At 50.0% G+C, this 26,509-nt stretch overlaps 1 protein-coding gene and 1 long non-coding RNA gene across 15 annotated transcripts in view; one reads left to right on the forward strand and one right to left on the reverse strand.

The window, feature by feature from the left end:
* LOC127002384 (rho GTPase-activating protein 100F-like) overlaps positions 1-26,509 on the reverse strand; it is a 233,284-nt gene that overhangs the window by 43,713 nt on the left and 163,062 nt on the right. For all 12 annotated transcript variants that reach the window (XM_050868259.1, XM_050868260.1, XM_050868256.1 and 9 more), the window contains 3 exons: positions 22,723-22,836; positions 15,373-15,555; positions 11,704-13,183 (listed from right to left, as the gene is read on the reverse strand). In XM_050868259.1, the coding sequence (XP_050724216.1) occupies positions 11,704-13,183; positions 15,373-15,555; positions 22,723-22,836 (1,777 nt within the window). The remainder of the gene's footprint in view (positions 1-11,703; positions 13,184-15,372; positions 15,556-22,722; positions 22,837-26,509) is intronic.
* The window catches only part of LOC127002403 (uncharacterized), a 134,043-nt gene that overhangs the window by 36,775 nt on the left and 70,759 nt on the right, over positions 1-26,509 (forward strand). For all 3 annotated transcript variants that reach the window (XR_007756155.1, XR_007756154.1, XR_007756153.1), the window contains exon 2: positions 24,693-24,908. This is a non-coding gene — a long non-coding RNA (uncharacterized LOC127002403). The remainder of the gene's footprint in view (positions 1-24,692; positions 24,909-26,509) is intronic.

The following is a 26,509-nucleotide window of genomic DNA, read 5'->3' on the forward strand; positions in this document are numbered from 1 at the left end:
CAACGTGACCCCCCAGAAGAATCCAGACTTAGGGAGACCATCGTTGGACCATGGCTAACTCTGTGACTACTTTTAACACACACAACTACATCTGGCAGCGCATTCCACCGATCAGATCCTCTATTTGGAAACCTTTTTTTACATCATTATCAAATCCTTCCTTAAATAGTTCTGTGTTCTGTCCCTTTGATATTAATTTCCCACAAGATATATATTCATTAAGGCCTATTTTCTCTTCCCCCGCGGCACACCTACACACCACCATCATACCTTCTCTCATCTGGGTTGGTCGATATGATTTTTCCAGCTTTTCTCCATAAGTTAGGAATTCTTAGGTTGTGGGTCCATCTCATAGCAGGCCTTTGTACTCTTCCAAGCCTTCCTAATGTCATTCACAAACGTGTGTGTGTGTGTGTGTGTGTGTGTGTGTGTGTGTGTGTGTGTAGGCGGTGGCTGAGTGGTAGCGTGCTGGGGCGACGTTCACCGCGTGATGGACGACGCGAGTTCGAATCCCCACGCTACCACCTGGGATTTTTCAGTCACCGCCGAGTGGCTTAAAACTACCCACATGCTGTCCTGAAGACCACCCATCAACCCGGACTCTAGAGGAAACCGTCCAAGTGAATCAAGAAGGAGTTCCAGGGGGCAGCATGAGCCAGGAGAAGATGGCGCCACTATAAACACTTGCCTGCGCCATGACGGGCTGGGGCCAAACACCATCCAGGCCCCTCAAGGAAGCCTACCGGCGCTATAGGCGTACACGTAAAAAAAAAATGTGTGTGTGTGTGTGTGTGTGTGTGTGTGTGTGTGTGTGTGTGTGTGTGTGAGACCCATGCCGTCCCAGCCCCGGCAGTGAGCCAGCCGAGGGTCGCCACACATCAGGGATGCGCGTAAACTCATAAACACAAATCTTGTCTTCAAAGGGTATTAATGCAAATTTGGAGAAACTTATTTCAGTGTTTTAAGCTTTAATAAACCAGCAGGACTGTGACGGAGACACCAGTGAGGCGAAGAACATCTTGCAGCGGCGCCACGCAGCCTCCAGGCGGGCCGCGGGGCACAGCACGCCCCCTCCTCCTCCTCCTCCTCCCCCCTGACGCTGTCTCGGCCTTACAGTGTACAGGCGCCGCCTCTCGGCGTGCTCCGATTGTTACCAAAATGGAGGGAAATTTGCAGCTTTCTATGTTCTAGGTCTGGCCTACACTATGTATATGTATAAAGAGATAGCAAGTATGAGAGGCACTAGACATTATACTGACGGACAGAGAGAGAGAGAGGGAGCTTGATCAACGTACAAACGTATTGAAACAGACAAACAGACTCGTCATTACCCTCACACGTACAGAGGTGGGTGGGGGGGGGGAGAGAGAGAGAGAGAGAGAAATAGACAGACAGAGAGCAAAGGGGGAGGGAGGGGAAAGGGCGGGCAAGTTCAAGCTCTTTAATCTAAACTTTAATTGGTTAAACTTGGACTCCTTCCCGCGGCCGGCGCTTGTTAACAGGCCAAGCAATGCAGCGGAGGAATAGGGGGAGGAGGAGGAGGAGGAAAAAGAAGAAGAAGAAGAAGAAGAAGAAGAAGAAGAAGAAGAAGAAAGGAAGTTGTAAAGTTTGGTTTAGTGGGCGCAACATCTGTGGTCATATGCCGGAGAGAGACAGAAGGGGAAGGAATTATAGGAGAAGGGAACAGACCCCAGGAGACGGGACACAACCCCCGATTAATACCTGGTACACTGCTGGGTGGACAGGGGCGTAGGGTATCGGAAAAGCCGCCCAAATTTTTCCACTCCGCCCGGGAATCGAACCCGGGCTCTCTTGGTTGTGAGCTGAGTGTGCTAACCACTGCACCACGAAGCTCCCGGAAGAATAAGAAGAAGAAGAAGAAGAAGAAGAGAAAAGGGATTTGGAAATGCCTATGATTTTAGAGAAAGCAACATTAAGAGAAGTGAAGAAGGATTGTCATTATAAAAGGCTTGACCACGAGGAAGAGGATCAAGTCGAGTGAGTCCAGGAAAGACGAAGGAAAGCTTAACCCGCGCACGTAACGAGGATATTGACAACACATTAAGTAATAGTTGTCACATGAGGAAAGAAACACAATATACCAGGCAAAACAAGTCCTCGGGCAAGGCTCATGGTCAAACTCCCTCTCTCTGTACCTGTATACATCTATCTACCTCAAACACACACACACACACACACACACACACACACACACACACACACACAAAACAGTCACATGATTAAGAAAAGAACATCTATATAGAGAGACGAGACGAGTATGGATAATCAGGGCAAAGCTTTGTGTAGGGAGGAGAGGAAGGGTAGAAAGTTAAGGGAAGAGAAGGATTGGAAGGTAAGGGATTAAGGGAGCAAGGAGTTTCAGGAGAGACCAGTTTTTGAGACGAGAAAGATTTAAACAAAGGGATTGAAACAGTTAAAGAGATATCGAGTTCTGTTAAAGGGAGGGTAATCTCACTAAAGGAAAAGGGAGTTTAGAATGGGTTTAAGGGAGAAGGGAACCAGTTTTTAAAGGGAGAAAACATCTAAACAAAGGAATCGAATCACATAAGGAGAGGATTGACAGGAGAAGAAAGGGATCAAGTTCTGTAAAGGGAGGATAATCTCACTAAAGGGAAAGGGAGTTTAGAATGGGTTTAAGGGAGAAGGGAGCCAGTTTTTAAGGGGAGAAAACATCTAAACAAAGGAATCGAATCACATAAGGAGAGGATTGAAGAGAGGAGAAAGGGATCAAGTTCCGTAAAGGGAGGATAATCTCACTAAAGGGAAAGGGAGTTTAGAATGGGTTTAAGGGAGAAGGGAGCCAGTTTTTAAAGGGAGAAAACATCTAAACAAAGGGATCGGAACACTTAAGGAGAGGATTGAAGAGAGGAGAGAGGGATCAAGTTCTGTAAAGGGGAGGATAATCTCACTAAAGGGAAAGGGAGTTTAGAATGGGTTTAAGGGAGAAGGGAGCCAGTTTTTAAAGGGAGAAAACATCTAAACAAAGGAATCGAATCACTTAAGGAGAGGATTGAAGAGAGGAGAGAGGGATCAAGTTCTGTAAAGGGAGGATAATCTCACTAAAGGAAAAGGGAGTGAAGAATGGGTTAAAGGGAGAAGGGAGCCAGTTTTTAAGGGGAGAAAAAGATCAAAACAAAGGGATCGGAACACTTAAGGAGAGGATTGAAGAGAGCAGAGAAGGATCAAGTTCTGTAAAGGGGAGGATAATCTCACTAAAGGAAAAGGGTGTTTAGAATGGGTTTAAGGGAAAAGGGAACCAGTTTTTAAAGGGAGAAAGATCTAACTAGAGGAAAGGGTTATGGGGAGAGAATTTAAGACCCTCATTCTCAAACATATCAGCGCCTCTCCACGCACGCCCACTTGAAAACCCTCCCTTAAAAGTTATCGGGGTATTTCATTGACAGCCTCGTGATCCCAGTGCTCGCATTACACGGCTTTTGCGTCTTGAAAGGTTGAAAACACACCCTCAAAGTCTCTGTTAATCTACTCTGCGGGATTGGGAGATAGCCGTGATTAGGGGGAGCCGTATATGTTTGAGAAGTTGGACCCGGGACCTGGAATAGGAACCTAAGTCCATATATACCAAGTCAAGTCACTCTGCTTCAAAACTGTGACCGGTACGCGCAGGAGGCGGTTTTGGGGCGGAGCAGCGGGATGACGTCACTTGGAGCCAAAAACAAATACCCGGCAGTTCAGGGGTGACTAAAGTTGGGGCCGTGTGTGCACTCTGGATGTGCATTCTCGCCTTCTTTCACAGCGCGTTCAGGCAAGCCACTGACGAAAAAATATGTCTTTTTATTGTGCTATTGCGTGACTGTAATTCCAATGCCTACAAACGGCGGTGTGGGGTGTGAGGGAGGGCATGTTGAAGTGATTGATTTAAATTAGTCCGCCTTTCCTCGTTTTCTCTAAATCCCTGTTTGTACATTCTCTAGTTTGGCTCCAAGCAACGTCACGCATAATCTTCAGTGAGGGAGGGCATGTTGAAGTGATTGATTTAAATTAGTCCGCCTTTCCTCGTTTTCTCTAAATCCCTGTTTGTACATTCTCTAATTTGGCTCCAAGCGACGTCACGCATAAGCCACGCCTCCTCGGCCGTGTCTCCTCCCACAAACCTGCGCGTGACTTGACTTGCTGTATATAGACTTAGATGGGAACAAGATTTAACCACTGTAGCCTTAGGTCACGTGGTAAGACTGTGTGGTGAGGGCTGAGGAAGGTTGAGAGCTGTCGCCACGATACACACCTCTCCTGGCTGCTGGAGTGGCCGACGACGATGACGAGGGCGGTGATGGAGACAGTCGTAGAGGTGGAGTTGGTGGTGGTGAGTGTGTTTGGTAGTGGTGTGAGGTGGTGTAGTGGTTGTGTGCGGTGTTGGTGGGTAGAGTGTTTGTGGTTGCAGGACGGTTGGTTGATAAGGGTTGGGCATGACATGAAAGAAAGAAAGGAGAAAAGAACACATATAAGTACTGCTGGCGTGTCATTAATAGCAGCTGACACACACACACACACACACACACACACAGAGATATACACAATACACAAGAAAAAAACTATTGCGACAAATATCAATGAAGTAGAAACATTGAAGTTATACAATAAGTTAAAGGACTATACAGAGCAACACACACACACACACACACACACACACACACACACACACAACTATACTCTCATATAACACACTAGGAGAACAGGACACGGTGGATAGCCTGACAAACAACAGCACTTAATCATTGATGTAGACAAAATGGTTAACACACAACTACAATCAAACCTAACAAGCGAAACAGTAAAGCAACATGGTAATCAGAGTGGCAGGAAGAAGCAGAAAAAAGCAGGTTGAAGCAAATAGGCAGAGCGTCTATGAAGGAAGCCTGAGCATTGTTAAAGCAGTTTGTCGAAGCAGCGACCGCGAACAGCCGGAAGCCAAGCAGTAAAACGCCAAGTCTCTATATACCAAGTCAAGTCACGCGCAAGGGGCGGTTTGGGGCGGAGCAGCGGGATGACGTCACTTGGAGCCAAAAAAAATATACCCGCCAGTTCAGGGGTGACTAAAGTTGCGGCCGTGTGTGCACTCTGGATGTGCATTCTCGCCTTCTTTCACAGCGCGTTCAGGCAAGCCACTGACGAAAAAATATGTCTTTTTATTGTGCTATTGCGTGACTGTAATTCCAATGCCTGCAAACGGCGGTGTGGGGTGTGAGGGAGGGCATGATGAAGTGATTGATTTAAATTAGTCCGCCTTTCCTCGTTTTCTCTAAATCCCTGTTTCTACATTCTCTAGTTTGGCTCCAAGCAACGTCACGCATAAACCACGCCTCGGCCGTGTCTCCTCCCACAAACCTGCGCGTGACTTGACTTGGTATATATAGACTTTGGTATAACATGTTCTATGCATTGAAAACCACAGATATTAGAAGCACATATAATACAGCGTCTCCTCTACAGCGAAAAGATGAAGCACAGTGTAAGGAAAGCGCTACAGTGGGAGTGTAGTGACGGAACACAGACGTCCTTGGATAATAGCGATTTGTGCTGAGCAATACGAGCGGCGAGGTGAGGCGCGGGGCGGTAGGAAGGTGGACTTGATAAAGAACTGTGGAGATATTGGATGGTATTCTCAAACGCTGTCTCCTCTCAGATCAACTATTTCTACAGGCTATAAAGGAGATCAGTTGGGTTCTAATGAGTGTTTTTTAGGTTCATGGTACAGAAGAAGGGTCAAACTACCACCAGGGTCATAAAACTAGCCCTGGAAATGCTCAAAACTCCTAGGAAAGCCCTGTTAAATGTGTGTTGCTGAGGTTCACGGTACAGAAGAAGGGTCAAACTACCACCAGGGTCATAAAACTAGCCCTGGAAATGCTCAAAACTACTAGGAAAGCCCTGTTAAATGTGTGTTGCTGAGGTTCATGGTACAGAGGAAGGGTCAAACTACCACCAGGGTCATGAAACTAGCCCTGGAAATGCTCAAAACTCCTAGGAAAGCCCTGTTAAATGTGTGTTGCTGAGGTTCATGGTACAGAAGAAGGGTCAGACTACCACCAGGGTCATAAAACTAGCCCTGGAAATGCTCAAAACTCCTAGGAAAGCCCTGTTAAATGTGTGTTGCTGAGGTTCATGGTACAGAGGAAGGGTCAAACTACCACCAGGGTCATGAAACTAGCCCTGGAAATGCTCAAAACTCCTAGGAAAGCCCTGTTAAATGTGTGTTGCTGAGGTTCATGGTACAGAAGGGTCGAACTACCACCAGGGTCATAAAACTAGCCCTGGAGATGCTCAAAACTCCTAGGAAAGCCCTGTTAAATGTGTGTTGCTGAGGTTCACGGTACAGAAGAAGGGTCAAACTACCACCAGAGTCATAAAACTAGCCCTGGAAATGCTCAAAACTCCTAGGAAAGCCCTGTCAAATATGTGTGCATGGGGAACGAATTGTTTGAGCATACAGAGACGATCAAGTGGAGCTCCGGGTAGCGGCATGACCCAAGCAAGATGGCTCCACTATAAAACACTTGTCTGCGCCACTAACGGGCCCGGCACCATAGCCCAGGCGTAAGAAAAGGCTCTAAGGGTCGTTTTAAAAGACATTTCGCCTCCCAAGAACACACATTTGCCGAGGCTTTCGTAAAAGTTGTGGGCATTTCTAGGGTAGGCGGTGGCCGAACGGATAGCAAGACGGCCCCGCGTTCAGGAGGACGCGAGTTCAATCCCCGCCCGGTGCCACCAAGCTGGGATTTTTCAGCCGCCGCCGAGTGGCTTAAAACTACCCACATGCTGTCCAGAAGACCAACCATCAACCCGGACTCTAGATTCTAGGATTAAAGATGAGCTCCGGGAGGGCAGCATGAGCCAGTGCAAGATGGCGCCACTATAAACACTCGCCTGCGCCAGAACGGGCTTGGCCGACCATCAGGCCCCACCGGGAAGAAGTCTACCGGCGCAGTTGGCCACGACATAAAAAAAAAAAAAAAAAAAAAAAAAATCGACATTGGTTTTGGCTGCCGGGCCGCGAGGCGAGGAGGCGGCGTGCCACAGGGCGCTGCCAGACCCTTGTGGCGTCCAGCCCCACGCAGTGTTTACCTTTCTGCTTCCTCCACGCAGCGAGGAGGACGCTGCTCGTCTGTCTGTCTGTCTGTCTGTCTTCTAATCTGTTTGTATGTCCGTTAGTAAAATGTCTGGTAGGTTCTTGTTAACAGGAAACTAACCTCCAGCGGAGTGCACTAATACTAGGTGGACTGCGCGAATCATATAAGCACGAACAGGCCTCAGACGGGCGAGTGCTCACGAAAGCAAAACACCTCCTGGCTGAGCCCCAAGAAGGGATGTGGCCCCGGTAAGGATCCACGCAAGTTTACGAACACGGTTTACTTCAGGAACGCAAAATCCATACGCGGGACGTAAAGAAGGAAACTGTTATCTCCATACAGCTTCCAAGAAAGGTAACAGATACATTTTTTAAACTCTACCTGTGCCGTCAGTGCGTATCAGGACACCTCTCATCCCGAAACTGATTTTTCTTTTTGGTCATTCTACTCTATTCAGGAGCAGTAAGTAGCGGGCTTTTTTTCATTATTGTTTTCTTTTATTTACGCCCTTGCACTGTCTCCTCTGCTGTAAAAAAAAAAATGTTTGGCCACCTTTTCCGAGCTTTAAGATATTTTCACTTTGCACAAACACAAGTCATATATTGTTGTGAAAATAATTTTACATTTCGCAATGCTATCAGGCACTTTGGTAATACGCCCTTCCCGATAAATTATAGGAGAAGGGAACAGTTGGAAAGTTTGGTTTAGTCGGCGCAACATCTGTGGTCATATGCCGGAGAGAGACAGAAGGGGAAGGAATTATAGGAGAAGGGAACAGACCCCAGGAGACGGGACACAACCCCCGATTAATACCTGGTACACTGCTGGGTGGACAGAGGCGTAGGGTATCGGAAAACCCACACAAATTTTTCCACTCCGCCCGGGAATCGAACCCGGGCTCTCTCGGTTGTGAGGCGAGTGTGCTAACCACTGCACCACGAAGCCCCCCTGGCAATGGCGGGATTACTAGTGAAGGTTACACCTACTACCGGCCCGGCTAGTCTTGGGGGTAGCTTGAGCCATCTCCAGCCAACTGCGGCCGTTTGTGGTTGAGTCTCCGGCTGATGAGCGTGTAATGCAAGTTTAAGTGATGCTAAAGGACATCTTGAGCTTCATATCTCTTGCTGCAGATGTGTGAAACTGAAGAGGAGAAGGTGGTGGTTGCGAGGGCCGAGTGGTCAGCTTGCGGGCATGGTGAGCTCGGGGACCACCACCAGTAAACGCGTCGACCACTACCACCACCACATCCACCACGTCCCCCGCCCCACCTACCCCGCCTACCCTTCCTACAACAGCCACAGCCATGGGAGCTCGTACTGCTACACCGTCCATGGCCTGGGTACCTTCCGCCCCCTGACCGGGTACCAAGGTCTGGGTCTTGGTGGACTGGGCGGTGGTCTCGGAGGCCTTGGTTTGGGCGGCCTGGGTGGACCGGCGGGAATCGGAGGCTTGGGGGGGATTGGGTGGTGGACTTGGTGGACCGGCGGGAATCAGAGGCTTGGGCGGATTGGGTGGCGGACTTGGTGGCATTGGTGGACTGGGTGGCACTGGTGGACTGAGTGGAATTGGTGGACTAGGTGGTCTTGGTGGCTAAGTTTGAGTCCCACCGATGGATGCTGGCGATTTTCAACCATCTCCGAGAGGCGAAAGATCACCCACATGCTACCCAGATCTTCAGTCAACCCTAACTTCTGGGACTTCGACCAAGAGAACCACCGAAGTGCCATCATAGGCCAAGCAAGAGTCATATATCACGGCAGCCACTGTAAATGAAATTCGCCTGTGCCACTAACGGTCTGGAGGCTCCAAGAGATCCATCAAGAGGGCCTACCGGCGCTATAGCCACCAACCAAAAAAACAACAACAACCCTCTACTTCGTGTTACATCAGTGCCCCCGTCTGGACACACTCATTACCCTCGGCGACTTCAATGCTACTGGTGCCGCTGAGAGAGTTTGCTATGAGTTATGCTGTGTTGGTACCCATGGCTCTGGTGCCAGGAACACCAACAACATTCTTCTGAATTTTACGAGAACCGGAAGCTTGATAATTGCAGATTCTTGGTATGGTATGGTATGGTATGGTATTGGGAAGGCGGTGACTGAATGGATAGCGTGACGGCGCCGCGTTCAGGACGACGCGAGTTCAATCCCCGCCCGGTGCCACCAAGCTGGGATTTTTCAGCCGCCGCCGAGTGGCTTAAAACTACCCACATGCTGTCCAGAAGACCACCCATCAACCCGGACTCTAGATTCTAGGATTAAAGATGAGCTCCGGGAGGGCAGCATGAGCCAGTGCAAGATGGCGCCACTATAAACACTCGCCTGCGCCAGAACGGGCTGGGCCGACCATCAGGACCCACCGGGAAGAAGCCTACCGGCGCAATAGGCCAAGACGTAAAAATATAAAAAATGTCAGTTTCAAGGAAGCGTTTGATTTGGTGTACTGTGAGGCCCTTTGGGGACTGCTGGGACTCCCTGGGATTCCTGAAAGGACTGTTGGGGTCGTTTTACAAGACATTTCGAGGGTTTCGTAGGAGTTGTGGGCATTTCCAGGGGTAGTTTTATGACCCTGGTGGTAGTCTGACCCTTCCTCTGTACCATGAACCTAAAGAAACACATATTTGACAAGGCTTTCGTAGGAGTTGTGGGCATTTCCAGGAGTAGTTTTATGACCCTGGTGGTAGTCTGACCCTTCCTCTGTACCATGAACCTAAAGAAACACATATTTGACAAGGCTTTCGTAGGAGTTGTGGGCATTTCCAGGAGTAGTTTTATGACCCTGGTGGTAGTCTGACCCTTCCTCTGTACCGTGAACCTAGAAACACATATCTGACAAGGCTTTCGTAGGAGTTTGGGGCATTTCCAGGGGTAGTTTTATGACCCTGGTGGTAGTATGACCCTTCCTCTGTATCGTGAACCTAAAGAAACACTCATTAGAACCCGGTTGATCCCCTCTTTGACCTTTAGAAATAGCTGGTGTGATATGGCAGAGTGTCTTGTAATACCAGGCTTGGTCTTTTGAGCGGTCTGTACCCTGGAACTGAGAGTGTTGTGGATCAGTCATTGTGGAGTATCTACTGTCAATACCAGAGTCACTGCCTTTTTTTTTCTCGTGTACGCCTATAGCGCCGGTAGGCTCTCTTGAGGGGCCTGGATGGAAGTCAGCCCCAGCCCGTCATGGCGCAGGCAAGTGTTTATAGTGGCGCCATCTTCTCTTGGATCATGCTGCCCCCCGGAACTCCTTGATTCACTTGGACGGTTTCCTCTAGAGTCCGGGTTGATGGGTGGTCTTCAGGACAGCATGTGGGTAGTTTTAAGCCACTCGGCGGTGACTGAAAAATCCCAGGTGGTAGCGTGGGGATTCGAACCCGCGTCGTCCATCACGCGGTGAATGTGGGCCCAGCACGCTACCACTCAGCCACCGCCTACCCTAAGCTTAGAGACATGTACACTAAATAGTGACTTAAAAATAGGCACACTGACCTCTCTGATAAAAAGTGTCTTCACCAAATCATGCGGCATCGCTGGTGTGACATTGTTAGTTTGGCGATCATACCGTGAGACTGATCGAGGCCCAATACCTGCTTACTACGTGAATAACTCCTGCTGTTATATGGACCTGAGGCGCGCTACCCAAAGGTTGACCCTGTTCACTTGGCTGTTTCTATATGAGACAGTTCTTAAGGAGGAGGTCGAGAGGACGCCCACAAAGCTCGCAACTTGAGTAATTTAATGAATCGTACTGTCAGGGTGCGGCCAAACTGCACGCGGTTTGCTGGGAGGGTGGAGGGTAGCGGGTTGCCTAGCGGGTCAGAGGCAAGAACGAACACATGTTATCTCATAGGAGTGGCCATACAGGACGCGGGTAGCGGGTTCCCTCCAAGCTTACCCGCTACCCGCGTCCTGTATGGCCACTCCTATTAGATAACATGCGTTAGTTCTTGCCTCTGACCTGCTAACAACTCTAACAAACCCAGTGCCGCACCCTAAGGTTTTGCTGTGGGGTGGGAGCTTACATGAAGGTCTGCTGGGAAGAACCTCGAGGGCTGGGCTGGGGAGGCAACGCGTCCCCGGAGTGTGCCCCCTTGATTGATTGACCGACAATTTATCTAATGCTAATAACACATATCCATTATTGTCAGTGTCAGACAAAATATGTATTGCCATTCAACAGTTTCCCTGAAAACAATTATTATGTGATGATATTACGAAAGAGCTGAGTTGGCTCTACACAGGCGTTGGGGCGAGCCAGAGGGAAGCAAGGCGCGTCGCGAAGCTGAAGACTGATTTGTGCAAGACAGGGAGCAGTGAGCTGGCCGACACACACACACACACACACACACACACACACACACACACACACACACACACACCAGCCTCTCTCCACACACGTAAATTGCGCTGATAAAGGCTTCTCACGATACGAAGTGTTTGAAATGTATGTGTTGGATGTGGCCGATCATGAGCAGCAATGATGAGTTATTCTACAGACAAAGAGAAGTAGAGCTTTGGCGGTGGAGCTGCAGCAGCCAAGGGAGCTGGATGAAGCATGCTGAGAGTGGCTTACCGTGCGTGTGGAGACGGGGGCTTACCTCTCTCGGTGCCGGTGGGCATCTCGGGAGCGCTGACTGCACCGTCACTCTCGTCCTCGCTCACTGCAGGCCCTCCACGGGCCTCGAACCTGACATGAGAGGCTCCGCGGTGGCGGGAGGAGTGGCGTGGCAGGGAGTTGGAGCGGGCCGCCCCGCCTCCCGGCCCTCCTGGGTGGTGAGCGCCGCGGGCCCGGGCCAGCAGGGAAGACCGCGGTAACGTAACTTCGGTGTCGCTGGCGTAGTCCACGGAGCGGGTCCGCTGCCGCAGGGCACTCAGGCGCCGCATGGTCTCCTGATAGCGTTCTAACGTGGCCCGGTCAGAGACCTGCGCCCCTGAAGGGTACTGTAACGTGCTGGCCTTGTGGCGGCGTGCCGAAGGGCCGCTCCCCTCGTAGTCACTCAGGCTCTCCCGTTCAGTGGCGGGCAGTCGCTGATCGCTCAGCGTGCGGGCTAAGCGCGGCCGCCCAACACTGCTGCGGCCCAGGGTGCCGTACATAGGGGGCTCGTGGGCCCGGGCCTGTCGAATGGCAAGGTCGCCCACCCCTAGCGGCCCGCCCAGCTGGTCTCCTGCCGCGGACCCATAGAAGGCGTGGACCCGTTCTGCCAGAGACTCCAGGGTTTTGGGGTATGAGCGTTCATAGGGCGTGAAGTGCTGCTGGTGCTGCGGGCGGGGCTGCTCGGTGATGACGGGCGGCGGGGGCTGGTAGTACCGCTCTCTGTCAGACCCGATTGGCGGTCGTGGCGGGGCGCCGTAGGGTTGGATGCCGGCACCCGGAAGTCCTGGTTGTCGCGTGCTGCGCGGTTGGTAGCCTGGGTGTGTGGCGTGCGGGCCCACCATGGGCCCCACCAGCACGCCGGGCTGCCCGCCGGGTGGCACTCCCTGCGGCACGCCGAAGGGACCCTTCCCTGGTATCCCTCTGGTGCCGTAGTACATGAGCGGCTCTTCGTGTCGCAGGGCTGACATGGTTTCTGGGGGCCGGTAGCGAGGCAGTGTACTGAATCTTGATTCCTGAGTTTGCGGCACCCCGGGCGGGGGTCTCGAGGGGGGCGGGGGCGGCCGACCCATGGCAGCGAAGCGAAGCGTGTCCCCGTTGCTGTTGGAGTCCTCGATCGGTTCCTCTTCGTACTCCTTCTTGATGACGACGACGGGCGGCGGCTTGGGCTCGTGTCTGGGCTGCGGCGAGGGCGGCGCACCCCTGCCGCCCCTCCGCGAGCGGGTGGTCAGCAGCAGGCGGCGCGGGATGCTCATAATGATGACCACGTCGTCCAGCCCCATGCGCGTCACGTCCACCAGGTTCACCGCCAGGATCTCGTCGCCCACTCGCAGGCATCCCGAGTTGTACACCGGCGACTCTAAGGCAATGCGCGAGATGAACACTCCCTCAGCCCGGTCGGCGCCATTGCCCTCGCGTATGTAGAGTCCCAGCGTCTGGCCGGGCCGCTTCACTATCTCAACCATCTGCACGCTGAACTTGACATTCTGCGGGAGAGAGGAAAACCGTGAGCCACAGCAACGAGCGGCGGCTGGCGGCGGACTGGCGCCCTGGGGGAGGACCGCCTCTCTTGGGACCAATTATATCAAAGGAGAAGGAGCCTAAGGAGGAGAAGTAGGTGTAGGAAGAGGAGGAGGAGGACGAGGACGAGAAGGAAGAGGAGGAGGAGGAGGAGGAGGAGCCTAAGGAGGAGAAGTAGTAGGTGTAGGTGTAGAAGGAGGAGGAGGAGGAGGACGAGAAGGAAGAGGAGGAGGAGGAGGAGGAGGAGGAGGAGGAGGAGGAGGAACACAGAACGTAAGAAGTCTGCAAGAGGCTGGTTGGCCTATAGATAGATAGATAGCTGCTGTCCTCTCAACTCCACCTTACCTCACCATCCATGGCTTTATCTAACCTCTTCTTGAATGTATCTATGGTATTGGCACCCACAACATGGCCCCCAAGCCTGTTCCATTCATCCACCACTCTATTGGTAAACCAGTTCTTGCCTACGTCTTTGCTGAATCTGAATTTATCTAATCTGAAACCATTGCTTCGCGTCCTACCTGGCTCGTTTACTACCAAAATCCTATTGACATCCCCTTTATTAAATCCCTTCATCCATTTATAGACTTCGATCAAGTCTCCTCCCAACCTTCGCCTTTCTAGAGAGTGTAGATTTAATGTTTCAGTCTGTCTTCATAAGGCAAGTTTCTCACCCCCTGAATCATCTTTGTCATCCTCCTCTGTACAGATTCTAACATCTTGATATCCATTCTATAGTAGGGGGACCAGAACTGAACCGCATAATCGCGATGAGGTCTAACTAGTGCTAAGTAAAGTTTGAGGATGACTTCAGCGCTCCTATTGCTTACGCTCCTTGAGATGAAACCCAGTACCCTGTTTGCACGATTTTTGGCCTGAATGCATTGAGCCCTAGGACGGAGGTCAGCGCTCACTAGGACTCCTAAGTCTCTCTCACGCCCAGACCTGCTTAGAGGAGTGCCATTTAAGGAGTAATTGTGTGAGGGGTTATTCCTACCTACACTCAGAATACTACACTTCCCGACATTGAATTCCATCTGCCACTTCCCCGCCCAATCATATAGTCTGTCAAACTCGTCCTGGTCTGATTGGATTACTCTACCGATCTTGGTATCATCTGCGAACTTACTGACATCACTACTAATTCCCGTGTCTAAATCATTGATGTAAATAATAAAAAGTAGCGGACCCAGCACCGACCCCTGAGGGACTCCACTCGTAACACTGCCCCATTCAGATTTTTTACCACTGATTTGCACTCTCTGCTTCCTACCACTAAGCCACGCCCTGATCCAGTTCAAAACTTTCCCAGCTACGCCGTGAGCCTGTAGTTTTAGTATTAGCCGGTGATGAGGGACTTTGTCGAACGCTTTACTGAAATCTAGATACAGTATGTCATAGTTTTCATCTCGGTCAACCGCCTCGATTACTTTAGTGTAGAAGGACAACAGGTTAGTAAGGCAAGATCTACCCTTCGTGAACCCATGCTGTGAGTCATGAATTAAATTATGCTTCTCTAAATGGTCCCGAATACTCCCGGCTATAAATGACCCCAACATCTTGCCTACAACTGATGTCAAGCTAATTGGGCGATAGTTTGAGGTGGCTGACTTGTCTCCCTTTTTGAAAATCGGTGTCATATTAGCTACTTTCCATTGGTTAGGCACATACCCAGAATTTACCGACATCTTAAAGATATCGGTAAGTGGGCCACTGAGAACCTCCTTGCACTCTTTCAGAACCCGTGGGAATATTTCGTCTGGGCCCGGCGATTTGTTTTTCTTCAACCTACCAATCTCATCCTGGACTACTTGCCTAGTGATGATCACATCCCTCAACTTGTCGTCACCTTCGCCTTCACAAACCTGAACTCTCTCCGGGACAGACAGACAGAAAGGAGGGTATGAAGCTAAGGGGTCAGGAGCAAGTATCAGAGAGGAGGAGGAGGAGGAAAGGGAAGAGGAACACAAAGGAACACAAAGAAAGAACAAACAACAGCAGACCTGATGGCCCTTACGAGGCTGTTTGTGACAAGCTACACTAACTATCTGATCAAAAGTGGATGATGAAGGAGAGCAAAGGCGAAGGAGGAGGAGGAAGCAGACAGACAGAAGGGCGAGTAGCAGGGTAGCAGGTGGGGGAGGAGAGGCAGTACCTGGGCGGTGAGGAAGCGTTTGGCCTGCTCATAGGCGGGCCTGCTGAGGGTGCGAGGATCCAGCAGGCGTACCACCATCTCACCGCGCCGCTCCACCACATCCAGGGCCGCTGCTGTCGACGCATCGTGGTCATTCTCGACTGTTTCAATCTGCCGGAAGATCTCGGTGCTGATGCCGCTCACCTGGGGAAGAACGGGAGGAGTGAGGGCGTGAAGAAATGGATAAATAAGTAAAGAATTAGATAGATTAATGCTTCTCGTGTTTGTTTGTAGGGGTGTGGAGGTGGATATTAGAAACTCCGACTCCGATTCCGATTCCGGCTTCGATTCCGACTCCGATTCCGACTCCGACTTCGACTTCGATTCCGACTTCGACTCCGACTCCGACTTCGATTTCGACTCCGACTCCGACTCCGACTTCGATTTCGACTCCGACTCCGACTCCGACTCCGACTTCGACTCCGACTCCGATTCCGACTCCGACTTCGACTCCGACTTCGACTTCGACTCCGATTCTGATTCCAACTCCGACTCCGATTCTGATTCCGACTCCGACTTCGATTCCAACTCCGACTCCGACTCCGACTCCAATCAGTCAGTCAGCCAGTCAGTCAGTCAACCAGTCAGTCAGTCAGTCAGTCAGTCAGTCAGTCAACCAGTCAGTCAGTCAGTCAGTCAGTCAGTCAGTCAGTCAGTCAACCAGTCAGTCAGTCAGTCAGTCAGTCAGTCAGTCAACCAGTCAGTCAGTCAGTCAGTCAGTCAGTCAGTCAGTCAACCAGTCAGTCAGTCAGTCAGTCAGTCAACCAGTCAGTCAGTCAGTCAGTCAACCAGTCAGTCAACCAGTCAGTCAGTCAGTCAACCAGTCAGTCAGTCAGTCAGTCAACCAGTCAGTCAACCAGTCAGTCAGTCAGTCAACCAGTCAGTCAGTCAGTCAGTCAGTCAACCAGTCAGTCAGTCAGTCAGTCAGTCAACCAGTCAGTCAGTCAGTCAACCAGTCAGTCAGTCAGTCAGTCAACCAGTCAGTCAGTCAGTCAGTCAACCAGTCAGTCAGTCAGTCAACCAGTCAGTCAGTCAGTCAGTCAGTCAACCAGTCAGTCAGTCAGTCAGTCAACCAGTCAGTCAGTCAGTCAGTCAACCAGTCAGTCAGTCAGTCAGTCAACCAGTCAGTCAGTCAGTCAGTCAGTCAGTCAACCAGTCAGTCAGTCAGTCAGTCAGTCAGTCAGTCAACCAGTCAGTCAGTCAGTCAGTCAGTCAGTCAACCAGTCAGTCAGTCAGTCAACCAGTCAGTCAACCAGTCAGTCAGTCAGTCAGTCAGTCAGTCAGTCAACCAGTCAGTCAGTCAGTCAGTCAACCAGTCAGTCAGTCAGTCAGTCAGTCAGTCAACCAGTCAGTCAGTCAGTCAGTCAGTCAGTCAGTCAGTCAGTCAGTCAACCAGTCAGTCAGTCAGTCAGTCAGTCAACCAGTCAGTCAGTCAGTCAGTCAACCAGTCAGTCAGTCAGTCAACCAGTCAGTCAGTCAACCAGTCAGTCAGTCAGTCAACCAGTCAGTCAGTCAGTCAGTCAGTCAGTCAACCAGTCAGTCAGTCAGTCAGTCAACCAGTCAGTCAGTCAGTCAGTCAACCAGTCAGTCAGTCAGTCAACCAGTCAGTCAGTCAGCCAGTCAGTCAGTCAGTCAACCAGTCAGTCAACCAGTCAGTCAGTCAGTCAGTCAGTCAGTCAGTCAGTCAGTCAGTCAACCAGTCAACCAGTCAGTCAGTCAGTCAGTCAGTCAGTCAGTCAGTCAGTCAGTCAACCAGTCAGTCAGTCAGTCAGTCAGTCAGTCAACCAGTCAGTCAGTCAGTCAGTCAGTCAGTCAGTCAGTCAGTCAGTCAGTCAGTCAGTCAGTCAGTCAACCAGTCAGTCAGTCAGTCAGTCAACCAGTCAACCAGTCAGTCAGTCAGTCAGTCAACCAGTCAGTCAGTCAGTCAGTCAACCAGTCAGTCAGTCAGTCAGTCAGTCAGTCAGTCAGTCATCTCTTCCCTGTCCCTCCCTTTTGAATACCTTCCTCTCCTTCCCATCCCTTGCTTTCCCTTCCCTTTACTTCCCATCCTTTCCCTTCCCTTTACTTCCCATCCTTTCCCTTCCCTTTACTTCCCATCCTTTCCCTTCCCTTTCTTTCCCTTCCCTTCCTTTTTCTTCCCTTCCCTTCCCTTCACCCCCTGTATTTCCCTTCCCTTCTCTTCCCTTCTCGTCCCTTCCCTTCTGTTCTATCCCCTTTAACTTCCCTTCTATATCATGCCCTTCCCTTCCCTTCACCCCCCTGTATTTCCCTTCCCTTCTCTTCCCTTCTCGTCCCTTCCCTTCTGTTCTATCCCTTTAACTTCCCTTCTATTTAATGCCCTTCCCTTCCCTTCACCCCCCTGTATTTCCCTTCCCTTCTCTTCCCTTCCCGTCCCTTCCCTTCTCTTCTATCCCCTTTAACTTCCCTTCTATTTAATGCCCTTCCCTTCCCTTCACCCCCCTGTATTTCCCTTCCCTTCTCTTCCCTTCTCCCTTCCCTTCTGTTCTATCCTAAATCCCTTCTATATCATGCCCTTCTCTTCCCTTCACCCCCTGTATTTCCCTTCCCTTCTCTTCCCTTCTCGTCCCCTCCCTTCTCTTTTATCCCCTTTAACTTCCCTTCTATTTCATGCCCTACCCTTCCCCTAACATCCCTCTACTTCCTTGCCCTTCCTTTCCTTTAAATTCCCTTCCCTTCCCTTCCCGTATCTTCCCTTCTCGTCCCTTCCCTTCTCTTCTATCCCCTTTAACTTCCCTTCTATTTCATGCCCTTCCCTTCCCCTAACATCCCTCTACTTCCTTGCCCTTCCTTTCCTTTGAATTCCCTTCCCTTCCCTTCCCGTATCGTCCCTACTGAGTGGATCAAGGCTACCCACACGCTGCCCAAATCCTCACTCAACCCTAACTTAAGTGACTTCTTTCAAGTGGAGCACCGGGGGGGGGGAGCATAGGCCAAACAAGGGTCACACATCACGGCAATACTATAAATAAAATCCGTTTGCACCACGAGCGGGCTTAGGTGGCACAAGAGACCCCTTAAGAGACCCTACCGGCGCTATGGACAGCCCCTGAGCCCTCTCCCTTTCTATAATCTATATATTCTCGCCCTCTTATGATTTCTCTCTCATCGGCGTCTCCTCTAATCTCTCTCCGTCAATCTCTATCTCTATCGGTCTCTAGCTTTTTTCCTTAACTTTTAGCCTATGACGCTGGTAGGCATTCATGGTGGGCCTGGTGGTCGGTTCCAGCCCGTTATGGCGCAGGTAAGTGTTTTATAGTGGCGCTTTCTTGGTTGGCTGATGCTGCCCCCCAAAGTTCATTCTTGATCCTTTTTATATAATTAATTTAACTGATGAACATACAAACTAACTAACTAACTAACTCTCTCTCTCTCTCTCTCTCTCTCTCTCTCTCTCTCTCTCTCTCTCTCTCTCTCTAACTACTGTCACACGTATATCTAATCTATCTATATATCTAATTATCTACCCAACTAACTTTATCAATTAAACTACTTACCTACCTAACTAACAAACAAACAAACTATCACTGTTTCTCTATATGGGAAGGAAAGAAGGAAGGAAGAAAGGAGGGAAGGATGGGAAGGAAGGAAGGAAGGAAGGAAGAAACTGAAGGAAGGAAGGGAAGGGAAGGAAGGAAGGAAGGAAGGAAGAAACTGAAGGGAAGGGAAGGAAAGGAAGGAGAAGGGAAGGAAAGGAAAGAAAGGAGAAGGGAAGGAAAGGGAAGGGAAGAGAAATGAAGGGAAGGGAAGGGAAGGGATGGGAATAGAAGGGAAAGGAAGGGAAGGGAAGGGAAAGAAACTGAAGGGAAGGGAAGGGAAGGGAAACTGAAGGGAAGGCAAGGGAAGGAAAGAGAAATGAAGGGAAGGGAAGGGAAGGAAAGATAAGGGAAGGGAAGAGAAGGGAAGAGAAATGAAGGGAAGGAAAGGGAAGGGAAGGGAAGGGAAGGGAAGAGAAATGAAGGGAAGGGAAGGGAAGGGAAGGGAAAGGAATGAAACAGGAATGAAGGGAACTGAAGGGGCTGAAGCCATTGATAACGATCTAAACAAACAAAATAACAGTGAAAGCTGCCCTGTCTCTGTATCTCAATCTCCTCCCTCTACATCTATCTATCCGTCTCTCTCTCTCTCTCTCTCCCTCTCCTACATCTATCTATCCGTCTCTCTCTCTCTCCCTCTCCTACATCTATCTATCCGTCTCTCTCTCTCTCTCCCTCTCCTACATCTATCTATCCGTCTCTCTCTCTCTCCCTCTCCTACATCTATCTATCCGTCTCTCTCTCTCTCTCCCCCTCCCTCGGTGTTTCTGCGGCGGTAATCATTCCCCCCTCCCGCACCGCTGTCCCCCGCCGCGCCCGTCTTCCCTCCTCACGCTCAGGCAGGCCGCGGTGTCAGCCGGGTACTATTAGTGTTAAGGGAGGCATTTTTCCCCGCCCGCCACCACTAGGAGGATTACACGCCGCGCTGTCGCAAAATATTTCACGGGTTTCCGCGGCCAAGGTTCAAGTCCCGCTCTTCCTTCCTTTCCTCGGAGAACAGATTTTTTCCGTTCTTTTATAATGTTGCTGTCTGCTATCTGTCTGTGTGTGTGTGTGTGTGTGTGTGTGTGTGTGTGTGTGTGTGTGTGTGTGTGTGTGTGTGTGTGTGTGTGTGTGTGTGTTTCTCCTGTCCCATGGATTAAGGGAAGGGAAAGGAAGTTATGGGAAGGGAAGGAATGGGTAGGGAAGTTAAGAGAAGGAAGGGAAGGGAATGGAGAGGAAGGGAAGAAAAGGGAAGGGAAGGGAAGGGAAGGGATGGGATGGGAAGGGTATGGAAGGGAAGGGAAGGAATGGTAAGGAAAGGGAAGGGAAGGGAAGGGAGTGGATGGGAAGGGTATGGAAGGGAAGGGAAGGGAAGGGAAGGGAAGCGAAGGGAAGGGAAGGGAAAGGAAGGGATGGGAAGGGGAGGGAAGGAAAGGAAAGGAAAGGGAAGGGAAGGGAAGGGAAGGGAAGGGAAGGGAAGGGAAGGGAAGGGATATCAACACGCGGGAATGAGTGAGACGCTATCATAAAATCTTCCCTATTTTCCCATTTCACTAATTGGAGGTTTAGGAAGCATCTTGCAAACAACTGTGTGTGTGTGTGTGTGTGTGTGTGTGTGTGTGTGTGTGTGTGTGTGTGTGTGTGTGTGTGGGCGCGGCAGCATTGCACAAATAAATACTTTTCCAAATCTTGTCAGATATCGCTAAATTCATTTCATCTGAGGGAGACTGTCTTATGCTGCTTCCAAGTGAAATATAACATCTTTAATTCTAACGACCTTATTTGAAGTTCAAGAAAAAGCCTTCTAAAGTAACAATGATGACTTCCGGTGGCTGAATGGATAGCGTGACGGCGCCGCGTTCAGGACGACGCGAGTTCAATCCCCGCCCGGTGCCACCAAGCTGGGATTTTTCAGCCGCCGCCGAGTGGCTTAAAACTACCCACATGCTGTCCAGAAGACCACCCATCAACCCGGACTCTAGATTCTAGGATTAAAGATGAGCTCCGGGAGGGCAGCATGAGCCAGTGCAAGATGGCGCCACTATAAACACTCGCCTGCGCCAGAACGGGCTGGGCCGACCATCAGGCCCCACCGGGAAGAAGCCTTGGGCCGACCATCAGGATCCACCGGGAAGAAGCCTTGGGCCGACCATCAGGATCAACCGAGAAAAAGCATTGGGCCGACCATCAGGATCAACCGAGAAAAAGCATTGGGCCGACCATCAGGCCCCAACGGGAAGAAGCCTTGGGCCGACCATCAGGATCAACCGAGAAGAAGCATTGGGCCGACCATCAGGATCAACCGAGAAAAAGCATTGGGCCGACCATCAGGATCCACCGGGAAGAAGCCTTGGGCCGACCATCAGGATCCACCGAGAAGAAGCATTGGGCCGACCATCAGGATCAACCGAGAAAAAGCATTGGGCCGACCATCAGGATCCACCGGGAAGAAGCCTTGGGCCGACCATCAGGATCCACCGGGAAGAAGCCTTGGGCCGACCATCAGGATCCACCGGGAAGAAGCCTTGGGCCGACCATCAGGATCAACCGAGAAAAAGCCTTGGGCCGACCATCAGGATCCACCGGGAAGAAGCCTTGGGCCGACCATCAGGATCCACCGGGAAGAAGCCTTGGACCGACCATCAGGATCAACCGGGAAAAAGCCTTGGGCCGACCATCAGGATCCACCGGGAAGAAGCCTACCGGCGCAATAGGCCAAGACGTAAAAAAACCCAAGAAAAAACAAACAAACCGTGACTTCTACTGTATCCTCAGAGTGCACATCTGTGAGCTCTCATCAGGATCTGGTCACCATTCCCACCTGACATCATTGGCGCGGCTGGTCCCTCACCCCTAAAGGAGAGTGTTCTTCCCACCCTTACAGCGACACAGCTTTATCCGAGGCAGTAACTTTGATGCACATTGAAAAGCCTCATGCCAGCACTAAGATCTCTGGCCTTCCCGAGTTCTGTAAGTTATGTATTTGTAAAGAAAGTACTCAGACAGTGACTTCATATCGCCCCGTACTGATAGTCTTCTACCTCTTAAATTCCGCCGCCATGTTGCCTCTCTTTCTATCTTCTATCGATATTTTCACGCTGACTGCTCTTCTGAACTTGCTAACTCATGCCTCCCCCCCTCCCGCGGCCCCGCTGCACACGACTTTCTACTCATGCTCATCCCTATACTGTCCAAACCCCCTATGCAAGAGTTAACCAGCATCTTCACTCTTTCATCCCTATACTGTCCAAATCCCTTATGCAAGAGTTAACCAGCATCTTCACTCTTTCATCCCTATACTGTCCAAATCCCTTATGCAAGAGTTAACCAGCATCTTCACTCTTTCATCCCAATACTGTCCAAACCCTTTATGCAAGAGTTAACCAGCGTCTTCACTCTTTCATCCCTATACTGTCCAAACCCCTCATGCAAGAGTTAACCAGCATCTTCACTCTTTCATCCCTATACTGTCCAAACCCCTTATGCAAGAGTTAACCAGCATCTTCACTCTTTCATCCCTCACGCTGGTAAACTCTGGAACAATCTCCCTTCATCTGTATTTCCTCCTGCCTACGACTTGAACTCTTTCACGAGGAGGGTATCAGGTCATCTCTCCTCCCGAAATTGACCTCTCTTTCGGCCACCTCTTTGGATTCTTTTTTAGGGGCAGCGAGTAGCGGGCTTTTTTATATTATTGTTTACTTTTTTTGAGCCCTTGAGCTGTCTCCTGTATGTAAAAAAACAACAACAACTCTGAAGATCATCGTACACTCACCTTGCGGAAGTCTCCCTGGACGACCATGCTTGGAGGGTCTCTGCCACGGGAAGGTCCGGCCACCTGCCTCCGTGGCGACGCTGCCAGCTCGGCCCCCACACCATTGGATCCCTCCTGTGGAAAACACCAAGAGTCAGCGGGCGGGGCACTGGCAACGGGGCGGGGACTGCAGCATTGCCAAAGTATCGTATTAACCACATATCGTATCTATTATTTATATGCCTGAAACTCTCGTACCCAGACAGTAACGTGAGAAAATCAAAGTTATCGTATTAACCACACATCGTATCTATCAAACTCTCGTACCCAGACAAGTAACGTGAGAAAATCAAAGTTATCGTATTAACCACATATCGTATCTATCAAACTCTCGTACCCAGACAAGTAACGTGAGAAAATCAAAGTTATCGTATTAACCACACATCGTATCTATCAAACTCTCGTACCTAGACAAGTGACGTGAGAAAATCAAAGTTATCGTATTAACCACATATCGTATCTATTATTTTTATGCCTCAAACTCTCGTACCAAGACAAGTAACGTGAGAAAATCAAAGTTATCGTATTAACCACATATCGTATCTATCATTTTTATGCCTGAAACTCTCGTACCCAGACAAGTAATGTGAGAAAATCAAAGTTATCGTATTAACCACATATCGTATCTATCATTTTTATGCCTGAAACTCTCGTACCTTGACAAGTAACGTGAGAAAATCAAAGTTATCGTATTAACCACATATCGTATCTATTATTTTTATGCCTGAAACTCTCGTACCTAGACAAGTAACGTGAGAAAATCAAAGTTATCGTATTAACCACATTTTTATGCCTCAAACTCTCGTACCTAGACAAGTAACGTGAGAAAGTCAAAGTTATCGTATTAGCCACATATCGTATCTATCATTTTTATGCCTCAAACTCTCGTACCAAGACAGTAACGTAAGAAAATCAAAGTTATCGTATTAACCACACATCGTATCTATCAAACTCTCGTACCTAGACAAGTGACGTGAGAAAATCAAAGTTATCGTATTAACCACATATCGTATCTATCATTTTTATGCCTCAAACTCTCGTACCAAGACAGTAACGTGAGAAAATCAAAGTTATCGTATTAACCACATATCGTATCTATCATTTTTATGCCTCAAACTCTCGTACCAAGACAAGTAACGTGAGAAAATCAAAGTTATCGTATTAACCACATATCGTATCTATTATTTTTATGCCTCAAACTCTCGTACCAAGACAGTAACGTGAGAAAATCAAAGTTATCGTATTAACCACATATCGTATCTATCATTTTTATGCCTCAAACTCTCGTACCAAGACAAGTAACGTGAGAAAATCAAAGTTATCGTATTGACCACATATCGTATCTATTATTTTTATGCCTCAAACTCTCGTACCTAGACAAGTAACGTGAGAAAATCAAAGTTAGGTCTAAAACTGTTGAGGATTGATGTTTTTCGTTCTTGTTTTGATAGTTATCGTTCAGCAACTACGGAAATGAAATGCGATGAGTACGATACTTTGGCAACGCTGGCGGGGAGAGTCTGTGGCGTCAGCTGGCCGGCATGCAAGGTGACCCACAAGACACAATAACAACAAAATAAAATGACAAGAATTACATCACAAGTTGGGCTATGACTGAATGTGTTATATGGGGGTCAGTGTTATGGTTTAGGAGAGTCATGGGTTGGTATATCACATGAGCTATTTCTAAAGGTCAAAGAGGGGGTCAATCGGGTTCTAATGAGTGTTTCTTTAGGTTCACGGTACAGAGGAAGGGTCACACTACCACCAGGGTCATAAAACTACCCCTGGAAATGCCCACCACTCCTATGAAAGCCTTGTCAAATAGGTGTTTCTAGGTTCACGGTACAGAGGAAGGGTCACACTACCACCAGGGTCATAAAACTACCCCTGAAAATGCCCACAACTCCTACGAAAGCCTTGTCAAATAGGTGTTTCTAGGTTCACGGTACAGAAGAAGGGTCACACTACCACCAGGGTCATAAAACTACCCCTGGAAATGCCCACAACTCCTACGAAAGCCTTGTCAAATAGGTGTTTCTAGGTTCACGGTACAGAAGAAGGGTCACACTACCACCAGGGTCATAAAACTACCCCTGGAAATGCCCACCACACCTACGAAAGCCTTGTCAAATAGGTGTTTCTAGGTTCACGGTACAGAGGAAGGGTCAGACTACCACCAGGGTCATAAAACTACCCCTGGAAATGCCCACCACTCCTACGAAAGCCTTGACAAATATGTGTTTCTAGGTTCACGGTACAGAGGAAGGGTCAGACTACCACCAGGGTCATCAAACTACCCCTGGAAATGCCCACCACTCCTACGAAAGCCTTGTCAAATATGTGTTCTTGGGCGGCGAAATGTCTTAATATACGACCCATGGAGTGTTACGTGGAGGGTCAGGAGGTTCCACGGGGCGAGAGGGGTGCGCCTGGCCTGGGCTGATGGCAGGATCCAGAGGCCGCCTGCCGTCGACCCGAGAAACAAGGACAGAAGAGCCTGACTAGAACCTGGCGAGATCAAGATTGTGGCCGGCGTGTGTGACAGCCGCTCTCAAAGTCTCATAACAAGCTCAACAACAACAACACAGATACCACTGCAGCTAGGGAGGAGGTGGAAGTCAGGGTCTGAACGGCAGGTACGGTCCAGGCTGAAGGCGGGGGGGTCCAGGGCAGTCCAGAGGGAAGGAAGGGCGGGGACTGGTCAGGGAGGGTACAGAGGCTGACACACAAATGATTCGACTCTGGGAAAGGTCGGCAGAACATAGTATGACATGCGTGAGAGAGAGAGAGAGGGGGGGTGGTAGGGCGTTGTGAGGGGGAGCCATGAGGGGGCGTGGCGGGTTAGGGCTTGCAGTGGCTGAGTGTTGCCAGCCTAGCGCGGCCCGGGAGGCGTGGAGCGGGCGGTAGTGCAGCTTCAAAAGTCTGCTCGGGTGTACGAGGGCGCGAGTGCCGGCACACAAATGCGCATAAATAAAAATTCCAAATCCAAGAATGCTTATTAACTTTGCCTCCCGCCCCCCAACGCATTGTGCAGAGCTTTGGGAATCGAAGAGAAGGCACGCCGGGGTCTTGCCGCTGCAGCTGCTACCAATGTCTATATATACCAAGTCAAGTCACGCGCACGTTTGTGGGAGGAGACACGGCCGAGGCGTGGTTTATGCGTGACGTTGCTTGGAGCCAAACTAGAGAATGTACAAACAGGGATTTAGAGAAAACGAGGAAAGGCGGACTAATTTAAATCAATCACTTCAACATGCCCTCCCTCACACCCCACACCGCCGTTTGTAGGCATTGGAATTACAGTCACGCAATAGCACAATAAAAAGACATTTTTTTCGTCAGTGGCTTGCCTGAACGCGCTGTGAAAGATGGCGAGAATGTACATCCAGAGTGCACACACGGCCCCAACTTTAGTCACCCCTGAACCGGCGGGTATTATTTTTTTGGCTCCAAGTGACGTCATCCCGCTGCTCCGCCCCAAAACCGCCTCCTGCGCGTACCGGTCGCAGTTTTGAAGCAGAGTGACTTGACTTGGTATATATAGACTTGAGGCTACTATGACCCTTCCCTGCTACCCACGGCAAGGCGGCCCCGTCACTGAGGCGGCAGAACGCGCGTCGCCTGCACAAGAAACGGGAAATCAACATGAACTTATTTCTATGCACGAAAACTGCCATGTATTTTCAACTCTAAGCACCCTACCCGCTCTCTCCCTCTCCCTCTCTCTCTCTCTCTCTCTCTCTCT

The sequence above is a fragment of the Eriocheir sinensis genome, chromosome 23 (assembly GCF_024679095.1).
Source record: "Eriocheir sinensis breed Jianghai 21 chromosome 23, ASM2467909v1, whole genome shotgun sequence".
Lineage (NCBI taxonomy): Eukaryota > Metazoa > Arthropoda > Malacostraca > Decapoda > Varunidae > Eriocheir > Eriocheir sinensis.